We start from the raw sequence: 23,177 nt of genomic DNA, 5'->3' as shown, positions 1-23,177 counted from the left end.
TGATGAAACATAGGAGCCTTGTCTTATAACAGGCTTATTCAAAGTGATACAAGCTACGAAAGTGAGATCTTGGAAGAGTGTTGCCGTTTTCATAATGTAATAAAATTACTGTAATGATAAATAATAAATAGTGTGTAATAAGCATATCATAAAAACAAATTTTATATGTCCAAGATCACTGCTTTTATGAATTATACTCATGTAGAAGAAAAAAATCCCTGGAAATATTCATATTTAGGAGGGGGTTCGCGAGACTTGACTTTTCGAGAAAGGGGTTCACAGATTGTTAAAGTTTGGGAATCACTGCTGTAGTTAATCCATCTCCCCGAGAGGCAGTAGCTAGGTCAACAGAAGAATTCTTCTACCACGCTCCACATTGTGGGGTTAGGTTGGTTTAACAACGTGGCTCAAGGGTATGTATTTTTTACCCAGAGCAACATAGCTGGGTTGATTTCACTTTTTCAGTGGCATATGCTGAAATAGTAAAAAAATGTTGATTTTGCACAGAGATAGAAGATTCCACAGCTTGGTAACTGTTCTCAGACGTTTAGCAAAAGCAACTGCCAAGGACAGGTTAACCTCACCATTGTTCATGATGCATGAACAGTTCCTGTGTGCAGGTTGGTCATCTCACGGAATGTCACTAAGCAAGTTCTAGAGCTCAGAGAATGCAAAGCAGCTGGCTTCCAGCATGCAGAATAGGGAACTCACCAATACTCACACATGGCCTTTGTCTGCCAGATTTAAATAGAAGGGTTAGAAGTAATAGGGGGAGGTGCACTAAGGGAAGGAAAGCTGGATCAATAGCTCTTTTCCAAGATTGCTTGAGAGGAATGGTAACAAAGGTACCATTACAGGAGGTCCCGGGTATACATTGGGGTTGTGTTTCTGAAAAGGGCGACGGATACTGAAACGACGGATACCAGGGAATTTTTCCCCATAAGAAATAATGGCCCACCCTGCCACTTCCTGCCCCCCATCCTCCCACCCTGCCTCGTTCCACCCCCTCCTCCGAGCATGCCCCATCCCCGCTCCTTCCCCTCCCTCCCAGCGCCTCCTGAACACCGGGGGAAGCACCCAAAGAAAAGCCACACAAAAAGTGAAGCGACGGACATATGGATCAGAACCGATACAAATTGGAACATGTTCCACTACTGATGAGCGATGGATAGGTGAAACAACAGATAAGGGGGAGACATATACCAGGGACCCCCAGTACTGGGTAAAATATTTGCCATTAAGATACCTATCCAATACACGTTGCATAGTTACCACTGCAGGAACAATGGATAATTAAAAACGATTAATATGAACACTGGGATTTTCGGCACATCATTTCACAAACATCACTTCATTGTACAGCAATCAAATTCTATGTCTATAGGACTGCTGTAGAGATTAGTTATACAAGAGTTAAGTAGTTTACATGATGGCTGGACCTGAATGAGTGTTTCTAACTAACACCTGGCATTCTGCCTTCAACCTATTGTTTGGATTTAACGAGAACTACTTCTACTCCAGCACCTTCAGATCGAGCAATACAAGTATTACGTTGGCAGTCTGGAGAATTAAGAACAGGTGGCTAAGTGGTTTTTCAAAAATACCAAAGAGTTCAAAATATTCAATAGCCAGCTGTCTTAAAAGAAACCCCTCAACTGTCTCAAAGAGGTACTGCTGGCTTAGAATCTAGTTCATTTTTTAAAAATGTGGAATCTAAAGTAGTAACCCCCGCCCCCCAATGGTTTTTACAAACATGTTTATTGTTGTCCTCCTTTATTGCTATGTGAAAGACTCAGACTGATTATACAGCAAAACAGACCACACAAAGTACTGTGAACTTCAAAAGTAAACAAACTGAAAACAGAGAAACATACATTTTCCTGTAAATCCTTTCAGATGGGATAATCTACCCTGCTCATTCTAACGATAAAACATTTTCAAACAGAAGCATGATTTTTACATAGAAGGTCTCTTTCCAGCACTGGTGCATAGTCTAGATACAAAGTGGTAAGCTAGCTAACTAGATGAATCCAGTAAAAGATGCTCTCATATGATGCAGCAGGTCAAAACCACAAAACAATCTGATTTAGTAATAAATTATGTTGTAAACTAGTGCAACAGACTCACTGACTAATATACATACTACACATTGTACAAAAACACACCATTCCTGTCTCCTGTGTTTAGTTTCACTGACAAATATAGAGAATAACCTTTTATGACCAAATTATTACAAATGCCATTTTATTTCTGAATCTTGGATAAGGAAGTTTTCAGATGCTATAAGTTAGTCCCCTGTGATGCTTCCCACTCCCCACTCCTCACCCCCATCTTTTATAAAGTTTACTGCATTGATTCTGAAGATGTATTCTGTTTCATACAAGAACTCAGAGCCAAGAAGCGTACTTATGTGACACTGATTTAAATTAAAATGCTGTATGAGAATTTGTGGAAGATCAAGATGGCCAAAGTGTGTTTTTAAAGGAATTATTAACTACTCTTGTTCATATTCCCATTAGGGTTTCAACTTGTTTCCACTCATTTGTATATTCTACTGAGGTGCAATATTGTTCTACCTCTACATCCTCCTTTCTGAACAAAACTTAAATGCACAGTAAAAAAGAAAGTCAAATGTGAGCACTCCATACCTGCAAATGCCAGAGACCTGCGAATGGGAAGGAGGCTGGATTGAATGGAATACAATTTGCGGTCTGGGAATTCGAGTTCTGGCAAACCCAGAACCAGGCTTTCCAAGTTTATCCATGGTCTTGGTTACAAGAGGAATCAATGTTGGCTGTCTTTCAGCAGCAGTAGTCCATCCGTGTGCCTTTGACAGTCACAGAGCAAGGGAGTTGCTGTTACTCCTTGTGTTACATCTGCAGCTGATTGCAAAGAAAGCAAAACCACAGCACCACCTACTCATGCTGCAGAAACTCTGCTAATTGGATGGTAATTCCCTCCTCCTCATCCACCCAGCGAGACTGATGTAATAAAATCATGGTAAACATACCTGTGACTTTAAATATACAGCTATGCAGCCTGTCCAAGAGCTATAATCATCTGTCCTGTGCTGGGAATGCAATACATACCTGAAGGACATAGTGAAACCAGCTTCTAGCATTTGAAAATTGTGTTGCTATGTGTTTAGATCTAGAGAAATTGTTCGCTCTACCATTTTCCACATAACTGATGCAAATCAGACAGGGAACATGCCCAAACCAGGGCTGGTTAAACAATAACTAAAATCTCAACCATGTGAAAAGTAACTCCCATGAGTGACATAAGTAGCAGTGAACAATCAATCCACTTGAACTGTACCAAGGGTCCTCACAGACTGGAATACATTAGCCTTTCAGTAACCCCAATGAGAATGTCATCTGACCTCTGGTAGATAATTCATTAACAAGTGCACAAATTGAAGGGCAAGAACTCTTGGAGAAGAGGAGAAAAAGAGACAGTTATATGGCTGTTCCAAGCTTTGGTATCATGTGCTGAACCGATTTCCTGATGAGTTAGGAGTGTAAAGAGCAGTATTAACTGGATTACAGTAGTACCAACAACATGCAACCAAACATATGGCAAGATGCAAATCCCAGGCCCAAAAACTCATTTAAGACAAGCAATATACGACAGGAGAGGGGGAAACGATAAAGCAGTCATATTCCCTCATCAGCTTTCTTCTTTTCACCTTCCATCCTCAATTGTTCTGAGATTTTTCCTGGCTGATTTTCAGTGTTTGTTTTCTGCTCCTTGTCTTTTCACTAACATTGAGTTACCATAATCGCTGCAAATCTTATAGAAAAATAAAATCACATTTGAAATGTATTCAGTGAAGCCATGTGAGGCTTGTCAAATACTAACAGATCTTCCCGATGTGCCTAGCACTAATGGTTCTATGGGTCATTCTCCTTATTATTGGGTCAAGAGAAGGGGCACCACCAATGGAATTTCCTCAGAAGGACTCAATATTTAAAGTAAGAGTCTTCTAAGGCCATCTCATTTGTGGATTCCTTCTACTTATTAACACAGCCACTATTCCAACCTGTGTACTTGTAACTACAGATCCTATGTGGGTGATTCCTAACCACTGGATCTGCATAAATTTAGATCTAGCGGCCAGTCTGCACTAGTTGATTCATTGCAGGCAAACGTGGCCCATGGCAGCAACACGTGGCACTCTACCCACATTGCCATCCCTCCGCAGGGCTAACTTAGGAACTGAGTGAGGCACGGGGCTATGTGCAGATTCCCTGCACCCGGGTGAATTTCACCCCAACCCAATTGTAGAATTCAGTAAGTCCGTCGCTTGGGAATTAATACTAGCTAGGAGGGGAACATTTCCAGTTTTCCTAAGTGTATAAAAATTACCCTCACTTCTGTCCTCCTGAAGAATTTGTCCTTTTGATATTCTTGGAGCTTGACAGAATGAATGTTGTTTATTAGATAACATTTTTGCTCATAAAAATAAAATAACTGAGCCCAAACCTGGAGCGCTCTCATATCTGTAATATATTATGAGAGACATCAACTTTCTTGCTCAATTAGAGCCTGATCCAATGCCCAGTGAAGTTCCCCCTGGCTGGTCTATCACAAAAAAAGTCACTGGTTTCTATTTACCAAATAAAGGCTGCACACACTCACTGCATTCTACACAAAGTTCTTTCAGCTTCTTACACCCAAGCACACATCACTCCTCACAGGACTTCCCTCCCACACTCTCACAGATTTGTTTCATAACTAAAATTTAAAAAAAAATCAATAAGCTTCTATTTTAATTTTGCAGTGATTCCACACTACAAACGGTCAGCTGAAAAGAGGGGAAAGAGTCTTCATGAACTACACAAGACCACTCAGATGAAGAGCAATTATGTAAAATGGTAACATCTTACTCAATAGATCAGAGCGAAGACACAAAGGGAACAGATTTGCTTACAGCAGTGATTTTCACTAATTTTTGTCTTAGTGTGAGGTGACCTACTTTCCTATAGTGTAGGCAATAGGGCTGTGCCCCTTCGGGTTGTGTTTTGTCTCACAACTCCCATTTGACTTATTTATTCACACGTAAAACTAGCCCCCAAAACATTTCAACTGATCACAAAGCACTCAGAAGGCGTTGAATCTGAACATAAGGCATCTTCAAGTTTATTTTTAAAAGGGTCCCTCCCCCCACCTTTTTGTAGTTTAAGGGTTTTCCCTCAAACATGCAAGACAGACAGGAGAATGTTTTCAAACGCTGCTGAGCATGTGAAAATGGGAGGGTATAATAAAAGCCTAGATGCCATCTTAACTATAGCTTTCACAACAGTAAAAGATAAATTACACAATGTACTATCAAATTAAATCCAATAGGCCAACAACCAAAATTACGGATCTGGATAACCCACAAAAGCCAGGGAAAGGAATTCAATTCTCCACTCGAACCCAGATACATACACGAGATGCATCTACAAAACCTGTTCTCACTTTGCAGGAGTATAATTTGTAATCAATGGGCCAGATCTTCAGTGGATGTCAACTGGCATCACTCCCTCAGTTGCTCCATTGGCTTCAATGATCTGTCCTACAAGAGGTCTCATGACAAGTGCATGGTGCTCCGACACAGGCTGTAAAATTCACAGCCTTTTCTTTGCCTTTTAGAATATCCCTCCACAGCTCCCCCTTAAAATTCCTATGAAAGAAAACAAGTGCACATGACTACCATTGCTGAAAGAACAGAGGGCACGTCACACCCCACAGACGCCTTCTCCCAGCACTTGTAGGCAGCCTCAACATGTCTTGCCTTTGCCAAACAGGTTTTCCAATAATACAAGTTGTCTGCAGGACACTCAATAATAATAATAATACAAACTAGCTTCACAGTCCTGGGTTTTTAGAGGACAGTGACTATACAAGAGGATAGTTCAATCAGGTAAATTACAAAATGGAAGAGTTTAGAGTACATAGGATGTACTGAAACAGGAACATGTTTCAGTTTGTTTATGTAACTTAATTCCTGGGAGCAGGGTAGCTTGTACACAACAACATTTCAAAACTGAGTTTAATAACAGGGGTACATGTATGCACCTCAGAGTTGCTCCACATCTTGTATGGGGCCAACTGGGTGAAAGTGTTCAGCCTATCCTGTATTCATTCCTTTCTGCATTAAAGTTGGTGACTTGCTGGCATCTGGGAGGGATAATTCGTGTGAAATGCTTTCCAAAAAAGGATAGTCACACTGCCTGCTAAGCTTGAGCTCTGGGTGCAACTCCACTGTTCTGACTCTGATCTCACACCACTGAGAATCAGGAATCTCTCCAGTGAAGTCAGTGGGATTACACGGGTATAAAGCCAAATTGGGTTCAGAACCAGGCCCCTCACGTGCATCCTCAGTCATGCATCTTCTAGATGGAAAAAAAGATGAAGCTAAAAGGAAAAAACAAGAATTCATTTCTGGCTTCTGTGAGCATTTGAATAAGTCATAAGTGCAGCCCAGCACTGGGATTCTGCTGTTAACAATATAGGCGACTCCAGCTTCAAAACATGAGTTGCTGCTTAGTGGCTTGCCAATGCTGAACTTGTTTTCAGACGAATTGGCCAATACCAGTAAACCCTGATTTCACTAAGGGAGTGGGTGATGAAGGGCACAATAAGAGGTTCAGATAACCAGGAGGTTCAGTCAAGCAGACTGCACATGCCCCACAGGGCTGAAGCCTCCGGGTAAGCTTATGTGCAACCCCCAAGGTCTCTGTAGCTACATTCCTGGGAGAGTTTTGCTCCTGCAGGATAAGCTCTGCAAGAACAGTTTCAGATGGTCCAACACCTTTCTGGGTACGTGGTGTTAGCCTGCATCCACACTGCTGGTTAGTCATGTTAGAACCTGACGGGCTGCGCTAACTCGAGCGGTAGCCTATACCACTGTTTGGGCCAGCCAACTTGAGTCAAAAAACACCACCATATTTCAGTTAAGAGTATGCGTGGGCATGAGACTCAAGTTAAGGGCACCACTCCAGTTAAGACAAGCCATTAGAAGCAATAGCAGAAATAGATATTGTAGAGCGCCTTTTAACCATTCAGACTTCATATATGCTCCCAAGTGAAAGACAGTGTTTACCTGGAGTGAAGGGTGAAAGTCTCACGTCAGCTGAAATCCCATAAAAGAATTGGGTCCTTTGCTCAAAAAGCAAAGTTTAGAAAGCCTGGAAATTCCAAGCTAAAGCTCCTGTTTACATTTTACAGCGTGCCCAGTAACACACACTAGGGACTTAACATTTTCTTAAGTCAAAGTAATTTTAGCTCTTCCCCCTGCTCCTCATCAGAGATCAGGAGAAACCTCAAGCTACACTATCTATCCATCCACACATCCTTATTAAGATTAAGAAGTAATTATAGTTTTTGTAGTCCCTAATGAGATGAGCCTATGTGATGGATGGATAAGATTATCCGAGTCTCTGCTCGTTCTCAGAGTGATGCTACAGATAGAGCCCTGAGCGGATACAAAATTTGCACCCGCATCCAATCCACAATCTGCAAACATGCAGATGAGGATATCCGCAGATTTGCAGGGCTCTAGCTACAGAGGCATAGTTGTGGTTTGGGATAGTGTAAAGTAACAGTGAGGTTTATTTATTGGTAACCAACCAGCAGCAGTAAAGCAGCTACAGAGATTTTTTTGGACCCGCTGGAGCTCCCAAGTTTATGGTTCTATAGCGCCTCCAAGAGTCAGGATCTTGATTTTACATTTTATCTGGAAAATGGCACCTCACGCAGCCCCATGCTATGCTGGGGCATCAGTTCAGCGCTGACTCAGAGGGGAAAGCATCACCTTCAGTGAATCGCCAACCTTACTTTACATCATGTAGCCACCTGGCTTTTAGTCGGAGGATTCAATCCAAATACTGAGCAGGTGAGAGCCTGCTCAATGACACGTATAAGACCCAATCTGATCCCAGCCTAAGACTGTAAATCAGAGGGCATAATCCTCCATTTGTGGATTCATAATCTGCTTTAAAGCACCTACATGTTATGTGACAAACAGAGGATCAGAACTTCAAGTGAGAATAAACAGCAGGAGCAGATGACTCAGAAAAGCCGCGCAGATTCTGTTTTCATGCAAATAAACTTTAATCTTGCAATTGATTATTATTTTTTTAAAAGGCATGATGGTCAGGGAATACACTAGCTGCTGGGGAAAATGGGGTGGAGTGAGAGCTACAGACAAGCAGTGGAACCCAAAGTTACTTCTGTCCATTCAACACACTATCAGCAGTTGTAGCTGTGCTGTTCAGTTGAAAGTAGAGCAGAAGCTGGGAGCTGCCTGCACGCAGCAGGAATAGATTGCATACCATGGGAGGTGAGCAGAGGGGAAAAAGAAACATTTGCAGGATGGGGAAATGGAGAAGAGGGCAGGAAGAGGCACTGCAGAGCAGGCTCTGCATTCCCAAGTGATCTCAGGAGTATCTGACCAATTATCTCACCTCTTCTGCTGTTCTCCAGTGTGCCTCTAAAGTGGCACATGAGAACTAAAGAATTAATAGTGAAGAAGAAAAAAAATGCAGAAAATCTGTACACAAAAGCCCAGACTTTCAAATATTGTATTCAGATTTAGCATACAACATCAATGATATTTCAGTTATAAAAGTACCTTTGGCCCTAACATAGCAGTCACCAGGCTTGAGAGATATAGTTAACGCTGAAGAACCTTTTCCTTTACAACCCACCCATGTTGACTTACTCAGACCTTTGTCAAACATTCTCTCCTTTTGAGTTAAAGCTTTCCATGATTGCTCCTACCCAAGGTAGAATTGCAACCTGTATTTCTCTTTCTTAATCACATGCAACTTTCCAAATACAATAGGGTTCAGGGGCGGGGCATCCAAAGAGGTATGGGTGTGTGTAAGTAGAAGAGAGTATATATGGGAGAGGCTAAGGTGGCAGCAGCTGTACTGGGAGGAGGTGTTACACAGAAACATTATAATTATCAGGACCTAACACAATTTTTTTCCCCCCAAATGTCTTCTCTCATACTACACCAAAAATCCACTGAGTCATACACTTCCAGCCCCATACCTTGTATTGGGATGCTGTATCATTCACTATGATATTTTGCCACTAGAGCTTATTTAAATTCCGATGTGAGTAGTTCGGACCCAACTTTGTACATTTATTTTAAAACATTCTGCACTCTGAATTTGATTCAGTCCTGTTTGTACGGAGCATTCATTTTTGGTGACACTTCAGGCCACCAAAAATTGATGAACTTGTGCACAAATGTACATTTGCTTGGAAGTTTGTACTCAAAATTAGTTACTGTCCTGTTTCAGTCATCCATTCTAGGAACCAGAACACTTTCAAAATAGCTGTTAGGAAACAGCACCAATTTTATTATTCCTGCATTTTTCATATGCCATTTAAGAGAATGCATTTCTGCAACCATCATTTCTGGGCCCCATTAATGATATCATTTCACACTCAGGCCAAAGCTCTCCGTTCAGTTGTAAGCAGCTCTACAATAACGTTTATCTAAACAAATGCATGTCTAGTCACTACTGTAAATAATGAGATTTAAGCCACCCAAACCATTTCCACTGCCCAAGGAAAAGCTGTAACAATAGAAGGAAGCTCGAATACATAAAAGCCACTATTGCTTTGATGAATGAAGTTATTTACTAACCTAGTTGCACAAGTTTCTGCCTCCAGGGCATTTTTCAAAGTCTGTAAAAAACTGCAGCTCTTAAATAGATTTCAGGTTATGACTTTGTTTACCTAGCTGTTGAACACACACCCCACTCGGCCCCGTAGGGAACTAAGAATAGACAACAGTAAAGAAGTTAATGGCGTACAATATCTTGTATCAGGTTACATCTTTCCAGCTGTACCTTCAAGACAGATACAAACCTGATGGCAGAGTGGCAGGGCTAAATCCTCTCAACAAGACTATAGTGAGATATCCCATTGTGAGCAGTGCCCGGACACAAGAATTAGCACAAACTTTGAAGTCAGGATATTTTTTTTTAAAAAAGCAAATGCTGCTTCTTACAAACTCAGTAACAAATTGAAAACAAATTTATCTAGGTGCCAAAATCCCTTCTGGAATTCAAAACAGCTTGCAGCTTGTTCATTTGTTCCAAACCAGCCGCTGGTTTCGTTTGCCATCATTCTGCTTTGTAATAATGCACAAAGAGCTAATATAAATTGAATTTGCTTCTCCAGAGCAATGTTGTTTCTCTCAGTACCCACAGAAAATTAGCTCCCAAGCAAGCACCCACACATCATCATGGCCATGGTTACCTCCAGCTCTCAGTATTTTTGGACACAGACTTTGTTTTATTTTTCTCTCTAGTTTGTTTTTTGAAGAAAATGCTGCTGCACTGGTTTGGAGTTTTTGGATACCAGCCAGCCTCTCTTTGCTGAGCCAAGTATGACAGGAGTGCCAAACGAGAGAGAATACATTCATCTACTAACACTGTCAACAGGGTCCTCCGTCTACTGAAAAGCAGATAAACTGGTACACGCAGACAACTTTAACTCCCTCGCCACTCACCCCCAGAGATTGCCCTCTGAGAGCTCTTGTAAATTCCCTCCTTCTGCAGTGAAGAACAGAGCTTTAAAAGGACATTGTGCTGCAAAAGCAAGGGAAGGTTTTGTTTCCAATTCAGAGGAGCTGGGGGCACTTTCATCTCCGGACAATACTCCCAGTTTCACCAGGGCATTGATGCCCACTAGTCTCACCCCCAAAAAGAAGTCTATTTATTTCTGCTCCTTTATTAACTGCATCACTTGTCCGCTGCCTGCAAATTAGAAGCTTGCTGGGGAACCCCTCTCCAAGTAATATCAGCCAATTTTTGTACACAAAGGCACAATTACTGTTGCATTGGTGTAGCATAAGCTACATGTCTAAACTTGCAGCCTGCTTCCTCTCCACAAGAATTTTGCCATCCATCCAGTGGGAGCCAGAGCAGGCCCCTGAGGAGGAATTCAATTGTTTTCTTAGTCATATAATTATTTTCTTATGGCAAATGTCGTGTGACTGAGATTTACACTCATTTTCCTCATTTGCTATTCATGTCAATAGCGATTTGGGACCAACCTAGGACAGCATCATATTTAGCATATTGACCTTTTTCCTTTGAAAACTGTGCAGTTAAAGACAACTTGGTTGCCTCAGTTTACCCCACAGTAGGTCTTCAACAAAACCAGTCAGATCCTTGCATCATGCACAAAAAAAGCTGCTAGGATGACAGCTGGAACAAGCTCGCTCTCGGTACCTGCAATAAGAACGCAACAGTGGTTTTCACAATACGGCTACCAGTTTCATGAGGGGGCTATGAAAGATGACATCAGATACAAATCACTTAGTAATAACCGAGCATCTTTATAATCCTACCTCAACAATCCAAAAACATCCCTCAGTGGAATTTCTAGTTTTATTTTTCAAGATATTTTAGAGGAAATAATAAATGGAATTACATTGATCTCAATGAAAGTCAAGATGGGCATATTGCATAGGTGATCTGAGGAAATACAGAATCTAGTTTTTGAAGTGAAGTGAAGACCTTAAAGAGAGATGACATAATAGTAAGATCTGATATAGCTATTTTCATCAATAAATCCCAAAGTGTTTTACAATGGAGAGCAAGTACTATTAGTCCCAATTTACAGGTTGGAAAACTGATACAGAGAGGTGAAATGACTGCTCACGGCTACACAGAAGGTGGTCAATGGTAGAGGCTGGACTAGAACCCACATATCTTTACTTCCTGTCCACAGTTGCATAACGTGCATCATCCTGCATCCCTCACATGTCTACAGGTTAGAGCAAGGAACTGGAAGCCACAACTCCTTGTTCTGTTGCTGACTGGCTGTGTGGTCTTGCAAAGTTACTTAAGCTTCCTAGACTTCAGTTTGTACCCAGTGTGCAATATGGAAATAATACTTACTTGCTTGACAGTGGTGTTTTGCAGCTTAATTTGTTTAAGATTCTCTGATGAAAGACATTGTATGAAGTACTAGAGATGGACAAGGGGACAGAATTCCATCCCATACAATTTAGCATCATTTAACAATTTTTCCCCCTCCTCCTAACCCCTCCCCCCCCACACACCCTGAATTTCAGGTATCTCTAGATTAAGTTTAAATGAGCACACATCCATTACACAGATAGATATGCTATAGCAGTGATTTGGTTTCTTGGTTCACAAATCCTGCATGTCACCATAATTGTACTATCTGAACTTCAGATCAGCTCTAGTAAGTGTTATACTCCATCAGTTCTAAGCAGCAAAGCATGTCCTTCACAATGGATATTTCCCCTACATGTGCGTGACTCCGTTCGGATGTTTTATTGTGTTCAAATGTTATTGTGAACTTTGTGTTGCGCTCAAAGGTTACAAATCTTTTTATCTACGTTCACAGATGTCTCCTCCAGCAGCCAAGTGGTGTTTCCTTTACCTTAGGAAGTCTTCCCTTTCCTTGCCCTCTGCACTGACCGCAATGGGATGCTTATTTCTGCTGTACGACTGCACGCGTGACTTATATGCCAAGTATACAAAGAGTAACCTTGGAGAAGCAATTCTTTGGTCATGTTTAAGGTTTTTTTTCTGGCAAGGCACTATATCATGTATTAGTAATAGCAAAGTTCTCTCTCTCTCGCTCTTCTTTTACCCCCCCACTGACAAAAGGCTTTTTTAGTATGTACTGAAGTTTAGTAAAACCTCAAGTTCTTCTGCACTAGTGACTTTAAGTAGTTCACGTATTTATTTTACCAGCAATGAGTGATGTAGTTGCGTAACGTGCTTACTCAAATGATTTTTAAAAAGATCTAGGGTGCAAAACTTCAGACACTTAGGGTGTGATTGCTCCCCTATTGGAAGTGCAGCACACTGAGGCACAGCTGGGTGTGGAAGGGACAGCATAAACGTGGCTTTAAGCCATTTTTGTGCCCCTGGGATTCGGGATTAGTTGGGAACTGGTGCGGCCCAGGCATAATTCTGCTATTCAGAATGGAAACAGAGCTTTGTGCTAGGACTCCACTCCCTCGTGCCCCCTACAGGCCCCTTCTGCCTACAGCCTCACCCCTAGCACATTCCCACACACTAGGACTGGCCAGGAGCTCCGCGTATACTGGAATGCTCCCCCAGTCCCCGTACACCAGCACAGTGCTGCACAGAAACTGTAGCAGCAGAAATAATCTCTCCCTTACTAGTGTGTCAGAAGACAACATTAATTGAAGACAAAGGGACTGCTTACAGTAATAAACGTTTGCAGGATGAGGTCCATAGTTACTAGAGACAGTGGTGCTGTGCATGTGCCACCTACAAAGGCTATTGGAGAGATTTGTGAATTGGGTCATATTTCCATATATTGAGCCCTAGAACGTCACATGGATTGAAAATAGCTTCTACAAGACTAATGTATCCATTCAGATCATTCTTGGTGCCAATTTATTCACAAATCGGAAGACATTACAAATCCTACAGTAGACAAAATAAGACAGTGCAGCCAGCCATTGACTGGAGTATTTTTAGCTTACAACACCTGTACTTCACCATACATCCGCAAACAAAGTTTGTCCCAACAGTCTTAGAAGTGTTGCTCGTAACACCCAGGGGAATGCCTTTAGCTCAGGTCCCAGATGGACATTTGTACTCCGCAACCGTTTCTCCATGGTGAAGATGGGAAATCACAGGCATTATAGCCACACCAGTTCAGCCAGCCCTCCTAATTTTACCCTGCAATGCCTTGCCTCCTGTTTGCTCTTATCCAGAACCCCTATTCTCAGCTAAAGTGCTGAAGCACCTACCCCACAGTGTTTCAACAACCCCAAAATGCACCAGGTACAGGAACAAAATCTACGTAACAAAGAATCCTCAAGCCTCATCCCTTCGGTCCCCCTAAAACACATGCTACTCACAGCACTCCATGGTATACAGAAATACCTCTGCCCACAGCTATGCATCCACCACTCCACACCACTTGCACAGCAGAAAAGCACCCAATTTTGCTTCACCCTCAGACAACCTGCCCCTGACTAAATATAAATGCTACTTAAGAAGAGCCCACAGCAATGACTGTCATTTGGTGGTGCAAACTTGAGCCTGGGCAGTAGTTTTGGGAAGTTGTGTGTGCAACTCCTAGTGAACAGAGTGTTATCTCTTGAGCATCATGTCTTCTTGTGACCCATCAACTGCCCTGTCAAATGTTTTCAAGATTCTAAATCCTGATGAAAGGGTTACAATGTAACCATGAGCAACCACTCATCCAATCATTAACAAACAACTTACAATGATTTCTGCAGATTGTGACCCATCCAACACACACACACACACACACACACGTTACAAAACATCTAGACACACAAGGCAGGGGAAGGCTTGATTGCTCACTGGCTTTTTTTTTTTTTTTTAACAGCTTTAATCCAAGTCCATTTCTTTCTACCATTGAGGGTAAGAAAGTTCTTGGGGGATTTTTATGTGGCTCAATTTAAAAATAGTTTAGGGAACAAAAAGTTGAGTGTGTTACCCCCCCTCCCTTTAAAAATCTTTTAGTGAAGCATCTCCCTGGCACTTCCCTATTGTACATACTTATGTCAGATTATTACAATATATGTGTAAGTGTTATGTGCTGGATCCGTCTTAAAACTTCAGGCCCGATTTTATTACTACTGACATAAGAACAGAATTGAAGTCAACAGAGTCACACTAGCATAAGTGAAAAGAGAATTAGGCCCTTCATTATTATTTCATATTTACAACGTGGTAGCATCCTGAGGCTCCAATCACAATCATTGTACTAGGTGCTGTATACTGAAGCTGTGGCCCCCGCTCTAAAGAGTTCACATGTAGTGAAGGATGCTTTACAAGCTTCATCCAGCCATGTGCTGGGAAAACTGTTGCCAGAAGAGCACTAGGTACAGTTTCTACACTCTGATCTTGTCTCCTCCAAAATCCATAAGTCATACCTTGCTAGCCCTCTGCATGTCAGACCAATGGAGGGACATTCCACCGAAAGGTTTAAAGGCAAAGGGTTATAGGACGTGTGTGTTAGCACACACCCCATTCCACCCATGACTTCTATGCAAACTCAGACACTCAATCACTCCTCTCTCTGGCTCCTAACCTGCCTTAAAGCAGAGGGATGTGTGGACAAACCCAAAATGAGTGAAATATGCATTCAGCATGATGCTATTTTTGCAGCATTTTTCCCCTCACCTGCTTTCAGGCTAGAACTTGAGTGTCATGTTTCAGGTCTGAAAAGCTAAAACCATCTCTCTCAAACCAAGCTGCTGGGGATTCTGCTAAGCACTCTCTAGTACCACCGCAAGGTTTGGCTCCAATTTTGTTTTTACAATTCTTTACAGAAAGTAGTTTTGCAATGAACAGAAATTACCAAAGCAAAGATCGATGCTACGGACTGTCTGCTTTTACTGCGGTTAGAAAACAAAACCCAGAGTTGTAACACACTAAACCAAAATCAGAGAAGTTCTTATTCCTGCTGCAGATCAGAATGTTTTTGGTTCTGTCACATTATATGTTGGACAATGTTACCGTACTGTTCAAAGTCAGGAGAAAACTCCATTACATCAAATGGGCGGGGGGATGGGGGGGGGTCACACTTAGCAGATGTTTTAATACTACTCTTGAGTCTCTTCTATGCTGAGGATTGGTTAGGCTCCTGTTACAGGTTAAGATCAGCATTGAGGTATGCACTAGTTGTACTTGGCTCCAGACTAGGGGCTGTTCTGGAAACCAGAAGCCTGAGCACCCACACTGTCTCCCAATATACTCCCTGAGCATGGGCTGGCATAGAGTTGTTTACACCAACTCTATAGGTGCTGAGGTATTTCCCTGTGCTGGAATCATCTGACCACTTTATAGCTCCATTACTTTGGCAGAAAGGAGCCGAGGGCACCAACGAATTGAGCCCTGAGACTCTTGAATTAAAGGCATCAACTATCTCCTCTACTGCTCCCAAAAGTCACCTACCTCTCCTGCTAGTTACAGAGGAAATGCTGCCTTTGAAACAGAGCGGTTACCATTACTTCCTTGTTTTTAACATTCATGTGTGCACACTGGAACAAGTCCAGAGATTATGGAACTTTAGCCAAGCAGCTGCATTTCAGATCAGCTGCGGGATGTATATGCAGCAATCTCACGCCTACCTTCCACCACAAGGTAGTCAGGGATTTCCTTCCACTTGCTAGCTCTGATTTCAAACATTAACATTGTCTGAGATTTACGTTGGCGGAGAAAAACAACCCTTCATCAGCGTATTTGTTTATCTGTTGCCCAAAAAGGATATCCTTCCAATTCCATTATACAGTGGCCATCTGTTACCGAGCTAGTGGTGCTTGGAATAAACTGATCCCTATTCACTAGAGAGCGTTACAAATCAGCTTCTCGCCGCTCTAAACAGGACCTTGATTAGCTAATAGACAGCTTCTTCACAGATCTATCTATTTATAATGATCCACCCTCCACCTCAGAAAATTAACTTGTATAGTGCCACAACGCTGTATTTCAACTTTTACAATGCAGAAATTATGTTCCAGGTATTCTTGGACACCGGTACATTTACTTTTTCTTTTTTTATTTTTAGATGTCAATCTGTGTAACAAAATTAGGCTACAGTGTGCAGATACATACAAGATGAATACTGCATGGGCACATGTGGAGGGAGGATCATGTTCCTAACTCAAAACATTTCAAACCCATCAGCAAATAAAACGCTTTGATCATTTTTCCTTGCCACATGGCAAGGCACTTATGGCAGGCTTGTTTGTTTCTGAGACTTCTCTGGTAGTTAATTCCCATTAATTCAATACAGATATTACTCAAGCAGCACAGCCATCTATCCCCAAACTCATGACATGGCACTGGACTAGGAACCTTGTGGCCGGCACGTAATAGCTGTACTGAGTGAGGTGAAAGGCATCCTTCCCTTGATTCTTCTGCATAAAGTTGTCTTGTTGGTTTCTCCCTAGAAGATCTCCTGGATTATGACTAAAGATTGAATACATGATGAGGCAGGTTGGAATTAAGTGGAATTCTGTTCTCGCTCTGCCATTAACTTCTCTGTGGCTTAAAGCTAGTCACTTAGGGTACATCTTCACTGCAAAAGACCCCCAGCATGGCCGCAGCTGGCCCGGGCCCATTGACTCAGGTTGATGGGGCTTAGGCTATGGGGCTAAAAATGGCTTTGTAGACACTCGGGCTTGGGCTGGTCCCCAGGCTCCAAAACCCCACAAGAGGGGTGGGGGAGGCTGTTTCAGAGCCTGGGCCTCAGCCTAAGCCTAAATGTCTACACTAAAATGTTTAGCCCTGCAGCCCAAGCTCCGCAAGCCTATGCCAATTGACCTGGGCTCTGAGACTTGGTGCTGCGGGTTTTTTATAGCAGTGTAGACATAATCTTAGGGCCTGATTTTCAGAGGTTGGGGTGGGGAGAGGGAGCTGAAAGACACACTAATTTTTCACAGACAAATGGCCCCGTGAGAATATTGCAGCCCCCAGAACTGAAGGTTACCCAGGAACAAGTTAAAACAAAAAGCCTCCTGGTTCCCTTACACAATAAGGACCTGATCCACAGCCATTCGAGGCAGTCCGTTGACTTCACTGGGCAACAGAATGGGGAATAAATATTTATATGGGCTCTTCAGTCAAGCAGAGAAAAGTAGAATACAATCTAATGGCTGGAAGTTGAAGCTAGACAAAAATCAGACTGGAAATAAGGCAAAAATTTTAAATTGTGAAGGTGCTTAGCCACTGGAACTATTTAAAAAGAATTCCATCGCTGACAATTTTTAAATCAAGATTGAATGATCTTCTAAAAAGATATCATTAGGAATTATTTTGGGGAAGTTCTCTGACCTGTATTATACAGAAGGTCAGACTAGATGATCACAGTGGTCCCTTCTGGCCTTAGAATGTATTAATCTAGATCAGGACCCTTAGGTCTAAGCTCCTCATACTGTTTAGCGTGTCAACAACGGAAGGACAGTTTTGGCAAGTCACACCACATCTGAAACAAACGTTACTATTTTAAAAGGCTCACATCCCCATTCTTAGAAGATTTACTTTTACTTCATAAAGATGCAGACATGCCAAAAATAAAAGCCCTCTGTATCGGAAAGAATTTGTTCCCCATACCGAGGCCTCTCGGCGGGATGCTTCTGATTTCACTGTCAGGATGAACCAAACTGGTATTTGCAATGCTATGTTGGCCTAAGGAAACCACAGACACACCCAGAATACTACATATCAGAAAGGACTGTCTCACATGGATTCACTTGTTTGAACCCACAGATTCTTTCAGATCACAAAAATTAATATCCAAGTGAGGATGGTTATGTTGCATCTGTCATCTGCAAGTGTTTCACAGACTACGTACACCCAGCACCAGTGAAACGGTCACTTTTGCAGCAGACAGCAGCAGCTAGACCAGGGGTGGGCAAACTTTTTGGCCTGACGGCCGCATTGGGTTTCATAAATTGTATGGAGAGCTGGTTAGCGGAGGGGGTCGTGGCCCGGCCCCCACCGCCTATCTTGCACCCCCCGCGGGACTCCTTCCCCATCCACCCCACCCCCATTCCCTGACAGCCCCTCTGGGACCCCTGCCCCATCCACACACTCCCGCTCCCTGTCCCCGACCCCCGCCGCCCCATCCCACCACTCCTCTCATTCCCGACAGCCCGTTGGGACCCCTGCCCGCATTCAACGCCATTTCCCCACCACCACCACCACCCACACCCCCTGACAACTACCCCGAACTCCCCTGCCCTCTATCCAACCCCCCTGCTCCCTTACTGCGCTACCTGTAGCACCGGTGGCTGGTGGCACTACAGCCACGCTGCTTGGCTGGAGCTGGGCCACGCTGCCGATACCATGCAGCTCAGAGACCGGGTCAGGCTGGGTTCTGCAGTTGTGCCCAGGAGCTCACAGCTCCGCCACCCAGAGCATTGTGCCAGCGGTGGAGTGAGCTGAGGCTGCGGGGGAAGGAGGGCAGCAGGGGAAGGGCCGGGGGCTGGCCTCCTGGGCCAGGAGCTTGGGGACCAGGCAGGACGGTCCCACAGGCTGGATGTGGCCCGCAGGCCGTAGTTTGTCCACCCTTGGGCTAGATAGACAAGTGCAGTGGGTCCCACAACTATAGAAGCCTCTTACTGAAACAACATAGCCAATCATTTAGATCTACTGGCACCAGCTTGTTCTTCTGAGGCTGACTGTCCTGGGTGTAGCTGGTTGAAATTGTTCCGTCAGAAATCAGGGATTTTCAGCTAAACTAAATATTTAAATTCAGAAATGCCACTGCAGTGTCTTGTGGGAGTTGTAGTTTGAGTGCCTCATGGCCCTTTTCTCCTCTATAGGCTGGGCTCCCTGATTGGACTACATCTCCCATGAGGCATAGTGGCCATCCAACCACCATGATGCACCATCTTCCTTCACAAAGCAGACTTTGGTGCATTTTGGGAGATGTAGTCCAATCAGCGAGCCCAGCCTGTAGAGGAGAAAAGGAGGGCAAGGCACTCAAACTACAGCTCCTATGAGGCACTGAAGTGGAATTTCAGAATCTAAATGCTTATGTTTTCAGACAAAGTATTCTGTTTGATTTTTCATGGAAAACTTGAATTTTTGTATGCAAAATAACCCATTTTTTGCCCTACACTAGTCTTGGGTTCAGTACCCACAGATTACCACGGTATCTTATGTACTCCAAGCTTGAATAAAAATATGGCAGTTGGAATATATTACTGACCACCTGACCAGAATGGCAGCAATGATTGTGAAAGGCCGAGGGACGTTAAGAGAGGCTACTAAAGCAAAAAGTGCAATAATAATGGCTGATTTCAACTATCCTCGTATTTACTGGTATGTCTCACCTCAGGGTGTGATGCAGAGATAAAATTTCTAGACACCAGAAATGACTGCTTCTTAGAGCAGCTAGTCCTGGAACCCACAAAGGGAGCGGCAATTCTTGATTTAGTTCTAAGTGGAGCACAGGATCTGGACCAAGAGGTAACTATAGCTGACTCGCTTGGTAATAATGACTCTAATGTTATTAAATTTAACATCCTTGGAGTGGGGGGGGGGGAATACTACTTTAAAAAAAAACACAAACAAAAAACACACACCAAAGTAACAATTTTCTTTAAAAAGGGGAACTATAAAAAAATTACAAGGCTTTATAGAAAGAAATTAAAAGGGCCTGTCACAAGAGTTACATGCCTTCAAGCAGAATGGGGACTATTTAAAAACACCATAATAAAGGCTCAGATATCCCAAATCAGAAAAGAAAACAGGAACAAAAGACTGCCACCATCGCTAAACAGTAGAGTAATGGAGGCCATTAAGTCAACGTCTACTGAGAATAACAGCAAAACTCTAACAGGTTAAGTATAAGCAGGCAGGCCAAGAAAGAATTAGAGAAGCAACTTGCGAAGCACACAAAAACTAACAGGAAGAATTTTTTAAAAGTATCTCAGAAGTAAGAACCCTGCCAAACAGACACTGGGGCCAGTCGAAGATAAAGGTGCTAAAGGAGCACTCAACCAAGACAAGGCCATTGCAGAGAAGCTAAGTGAATTCTCTGCATCAGTCTTCACTGCAGAGGAGGTGGAGGAGGTGTCCAAAAAAAAACTAGCTCTGATGTGGGTAACAAATCTAAAGTATTGCCCCATACTGATGTGTCAGTAGGAGAGGTTTTAAAATAAATCGATAAATTAATGATATATTGCAGGGGCAGGCAAACGGGTATGGAAATTGTATGGTGGGCCACGAATGCTCACGAACTGGGGATTGGGGTGCAGGAGGGGGTGAGGGCTCAGGGGTGAGGCCAGAAGTGAGGAGTTCAGGGTGCAGGAGGGGGGAAATCAGGGCTGGGGCAGGGGGTCGGGGTGCTGGAGGGGGTCAGGGGTGCAGGCTCCAGGTAGCACTTACCTCAAGCAGCTCCCGGAAGCAGCAGCATATACCCCCTCCAGCGCCTATGTGGAGGCGCAGCGAGGTGGCTCTGTGCACTGCCCCGTCCGCAGGTGCCATCCCTGCAGCTCCCATTGGCCGTGGCTGCCGTATAGCCAACGGTCAGCCTAGCCCAGTAAGCTGCCTCTGAGAGTGGCCTGTACTGGGGAGTGGAGGGGTGTACAGAAGAGGGCAATTTTGGAGATATCCACCATCTTCCTCTCCCAGTTTCTGGTAGTCAGAGGTTTAGTGTTGTCCGGAGCATGGGATTACATCCCTGACCATCCTGTCTAATAGCTGTTGATGCACCTATCCTCCATGAAATTACCCAATTCTATTTTGAACCCAGTTATATTTTTGGCCATCACAACATCCCATGATAATGAGTTCCACAGGTTAATTGTGCATTGTCTGAAAAAGTATTTCCTCTTGTTTGTGTTCAACCCGCTGGCTATTCATTTCATTGGGTGACCCCGGGTTTTGTGTTGTAGGATTGGGTAAATAACACTTCTGTTCAACCACACTATTCATGATTTTATAAACCTCTATCATATTCCCCTTTAATTTTGTCTTTTCTAAGATGAACAGGCCTAATCTTTTCAGAACTGGACACACTATTCAAAGCACTCCATGGATTTATATATTGACATTATTATATTTCAGTCTTATTTTCTATCCCATTCCGAATAGTCTTTTTCACTGCTGCTGCAGATTGAGCTGAAGTTTTCAGAGAACTATCCACAATGACTCCAAGATCTTTCTTGAGTGGTAACAGTTAATTTAGAATCCAGCATTATATATGCATAGTTGGGATTATTTTTTCCAATATGCATTTTTTTGCATTTATCAATGTTGAAATTTCATCTGCCACTTTGTTGCCCACTCACCCAGTTTTGTGAGATTCCCTCTTCAGTCAGTTTAGGATATAACTATCTTGAATGATTTTGTATCATCTGCAAACTTTGGCACTTCACCGGTCACCCCCTTTTCCAGATCATTTATGAATATGTTGAACAACTCAGGTCCTAGTACAGATCACTGGGGTACCCTGCTGTTTACCTCTCTCCATTGTGAAAACGGACAGTTTATTCCTACCCTTTGTTTCCTGTCTTTTAAACATACAGCTAAGGGTATCATAAAATCCCTCCTTACCCTGTAAAGGGTTAAGAAACTCAGATAACCTGGTTGGCACCTGACCAAAAGGACCAATAAGGGAGAAGACACTTTCAGATCTGTGGGGGAAGGTTTTTGTTTTGGGTTCCGTTGTTCTCTCTGGGTCAGCAAAGAAAATACATCTCCCTAAGCCATATCTGAACTAAGCATCTAATCTTACAGAAATAGTAAGTAATAGCAAGGAAATGCATTAGATTATCTTTTGTTGTAGCTTGTGAATTGTCCTTGTGCTAAGAGGGAGGTTTATCACTGTTTTTGTAACTTTAAAGTTTTGCCTAGAGGGGAAAACCTCTGTGTTTTGAATCTTTTTGTTACCCTGTAAAGTTATCTTCCATCCTGATTTTACAGAGGTGATTCTTTTATTTATTTATTAAAATAAACTTCTTTTAAGAACCTGATCGTTTTTCAGTGTCCTAAAGACCTAGGGGGAATTGATCTGTGCTCACTTTGTAACCAATTGGTTAGGATATTATTCTCAAGCCTCCCCAGGAAAGGGGGTTTAAGGACTTGGGGGGATATTTTGGGAGAGGTAGGGCTCCAAGTGGCCCTCCCTGAATGTTTGTTTAAATCATGTGGTGGAGGCAGCGATACCAAGGGCAAGGAAGGAATTTGTGACTTGGGGAAGTTTTAAATCTAAGCTGGTAGAAATAAACTTAGAGGGGGTTTCATGTGGGTCCCCACATCTGTACCCCAGAGTTCAGAGTGGGGAGGAAACCCTGACAGAGGACCTTCTCCTGACTGCTGTACATTCCCCCCAATCTAGAGAAAAGATACCACCATTAAATTCCAGGGTTTTATAGAAATTACTCTCTCATTAGTTTCTGTAGGCCTTTTCCATAAGAAATACACAGACAGCAAGCAAAGGATGAACTGAGGAAACGAGAGCAAGAAGGGAAGTGAAAATAGCCATTGCCATCTCGTTAATTAATGGCCCAAGTTTTATTTCTTCTTTGTCTCAGTGCAGAGTTCACGTAGGCCAGGAACGGTTCCCATCTCTGAGCAAGAAAAGCCATCCATCATGCTGGACTTTCACACTACAGGAATTGTTTCACAGCACAGCATGAGGCAAGGCTAGAAAAATTC

General features: G+C 42.9%; 1 protein-coding gene across 8 annotated transcripts in view; it reads right to left on the bottom strand.

The window, feature by feature from the left end:
- Positions 1-23,177, bottom strand: part of ARHGAP40 (Rho GTPase activating protein 40) — a 76,067-nt gene that overhangs the window by 44,130 nt on the left and 8,760 nt on the right. For 2 of the 8 annotated variants that reach the window (XM_044986186.1, XM_044986187.1), the window contains exon 1: positions 2,649-2,813. The exons of 4 other annotated variants lie outside the window; for them this stretch is intronic. In XM_044986186.1, coding sequence (XP_044842121.1) covers positions 2,649-2,764 — 116 coding nt within the window. In that variant the 5' untranslated portion in view covers positions 2,765-2,813. Of the gene's footprint in view, positions 1-2,648; positions 2,816-23,177 lie in introns of those variants that run through there. 2 more of the 8 variants (XM_044986189.1, XM_044986188.1) reach the window with 2 other exon arrangements.

The sequence above is a fragment of the Mauremys mutica genome, chromosome 13 (assembly GCF_020497125.1).
Source record: "Mauremys mutica isolate MM-2020 ecotype Southern chromosome 13, ASM2049712v1, whole genome shotgun sequence".
Taxonomy (NCBI): domain Eukaryota; kingdom Metazoa; phylum Chordata; order Testudines; family Geoemydidae; genus Mauremys; species Mauremys mutica.
The sequence above is the reverse complement of the archived record's forward strand: the minus strand, read 5'-3'. Positions and strand labels throughout refer to the sequence as shown.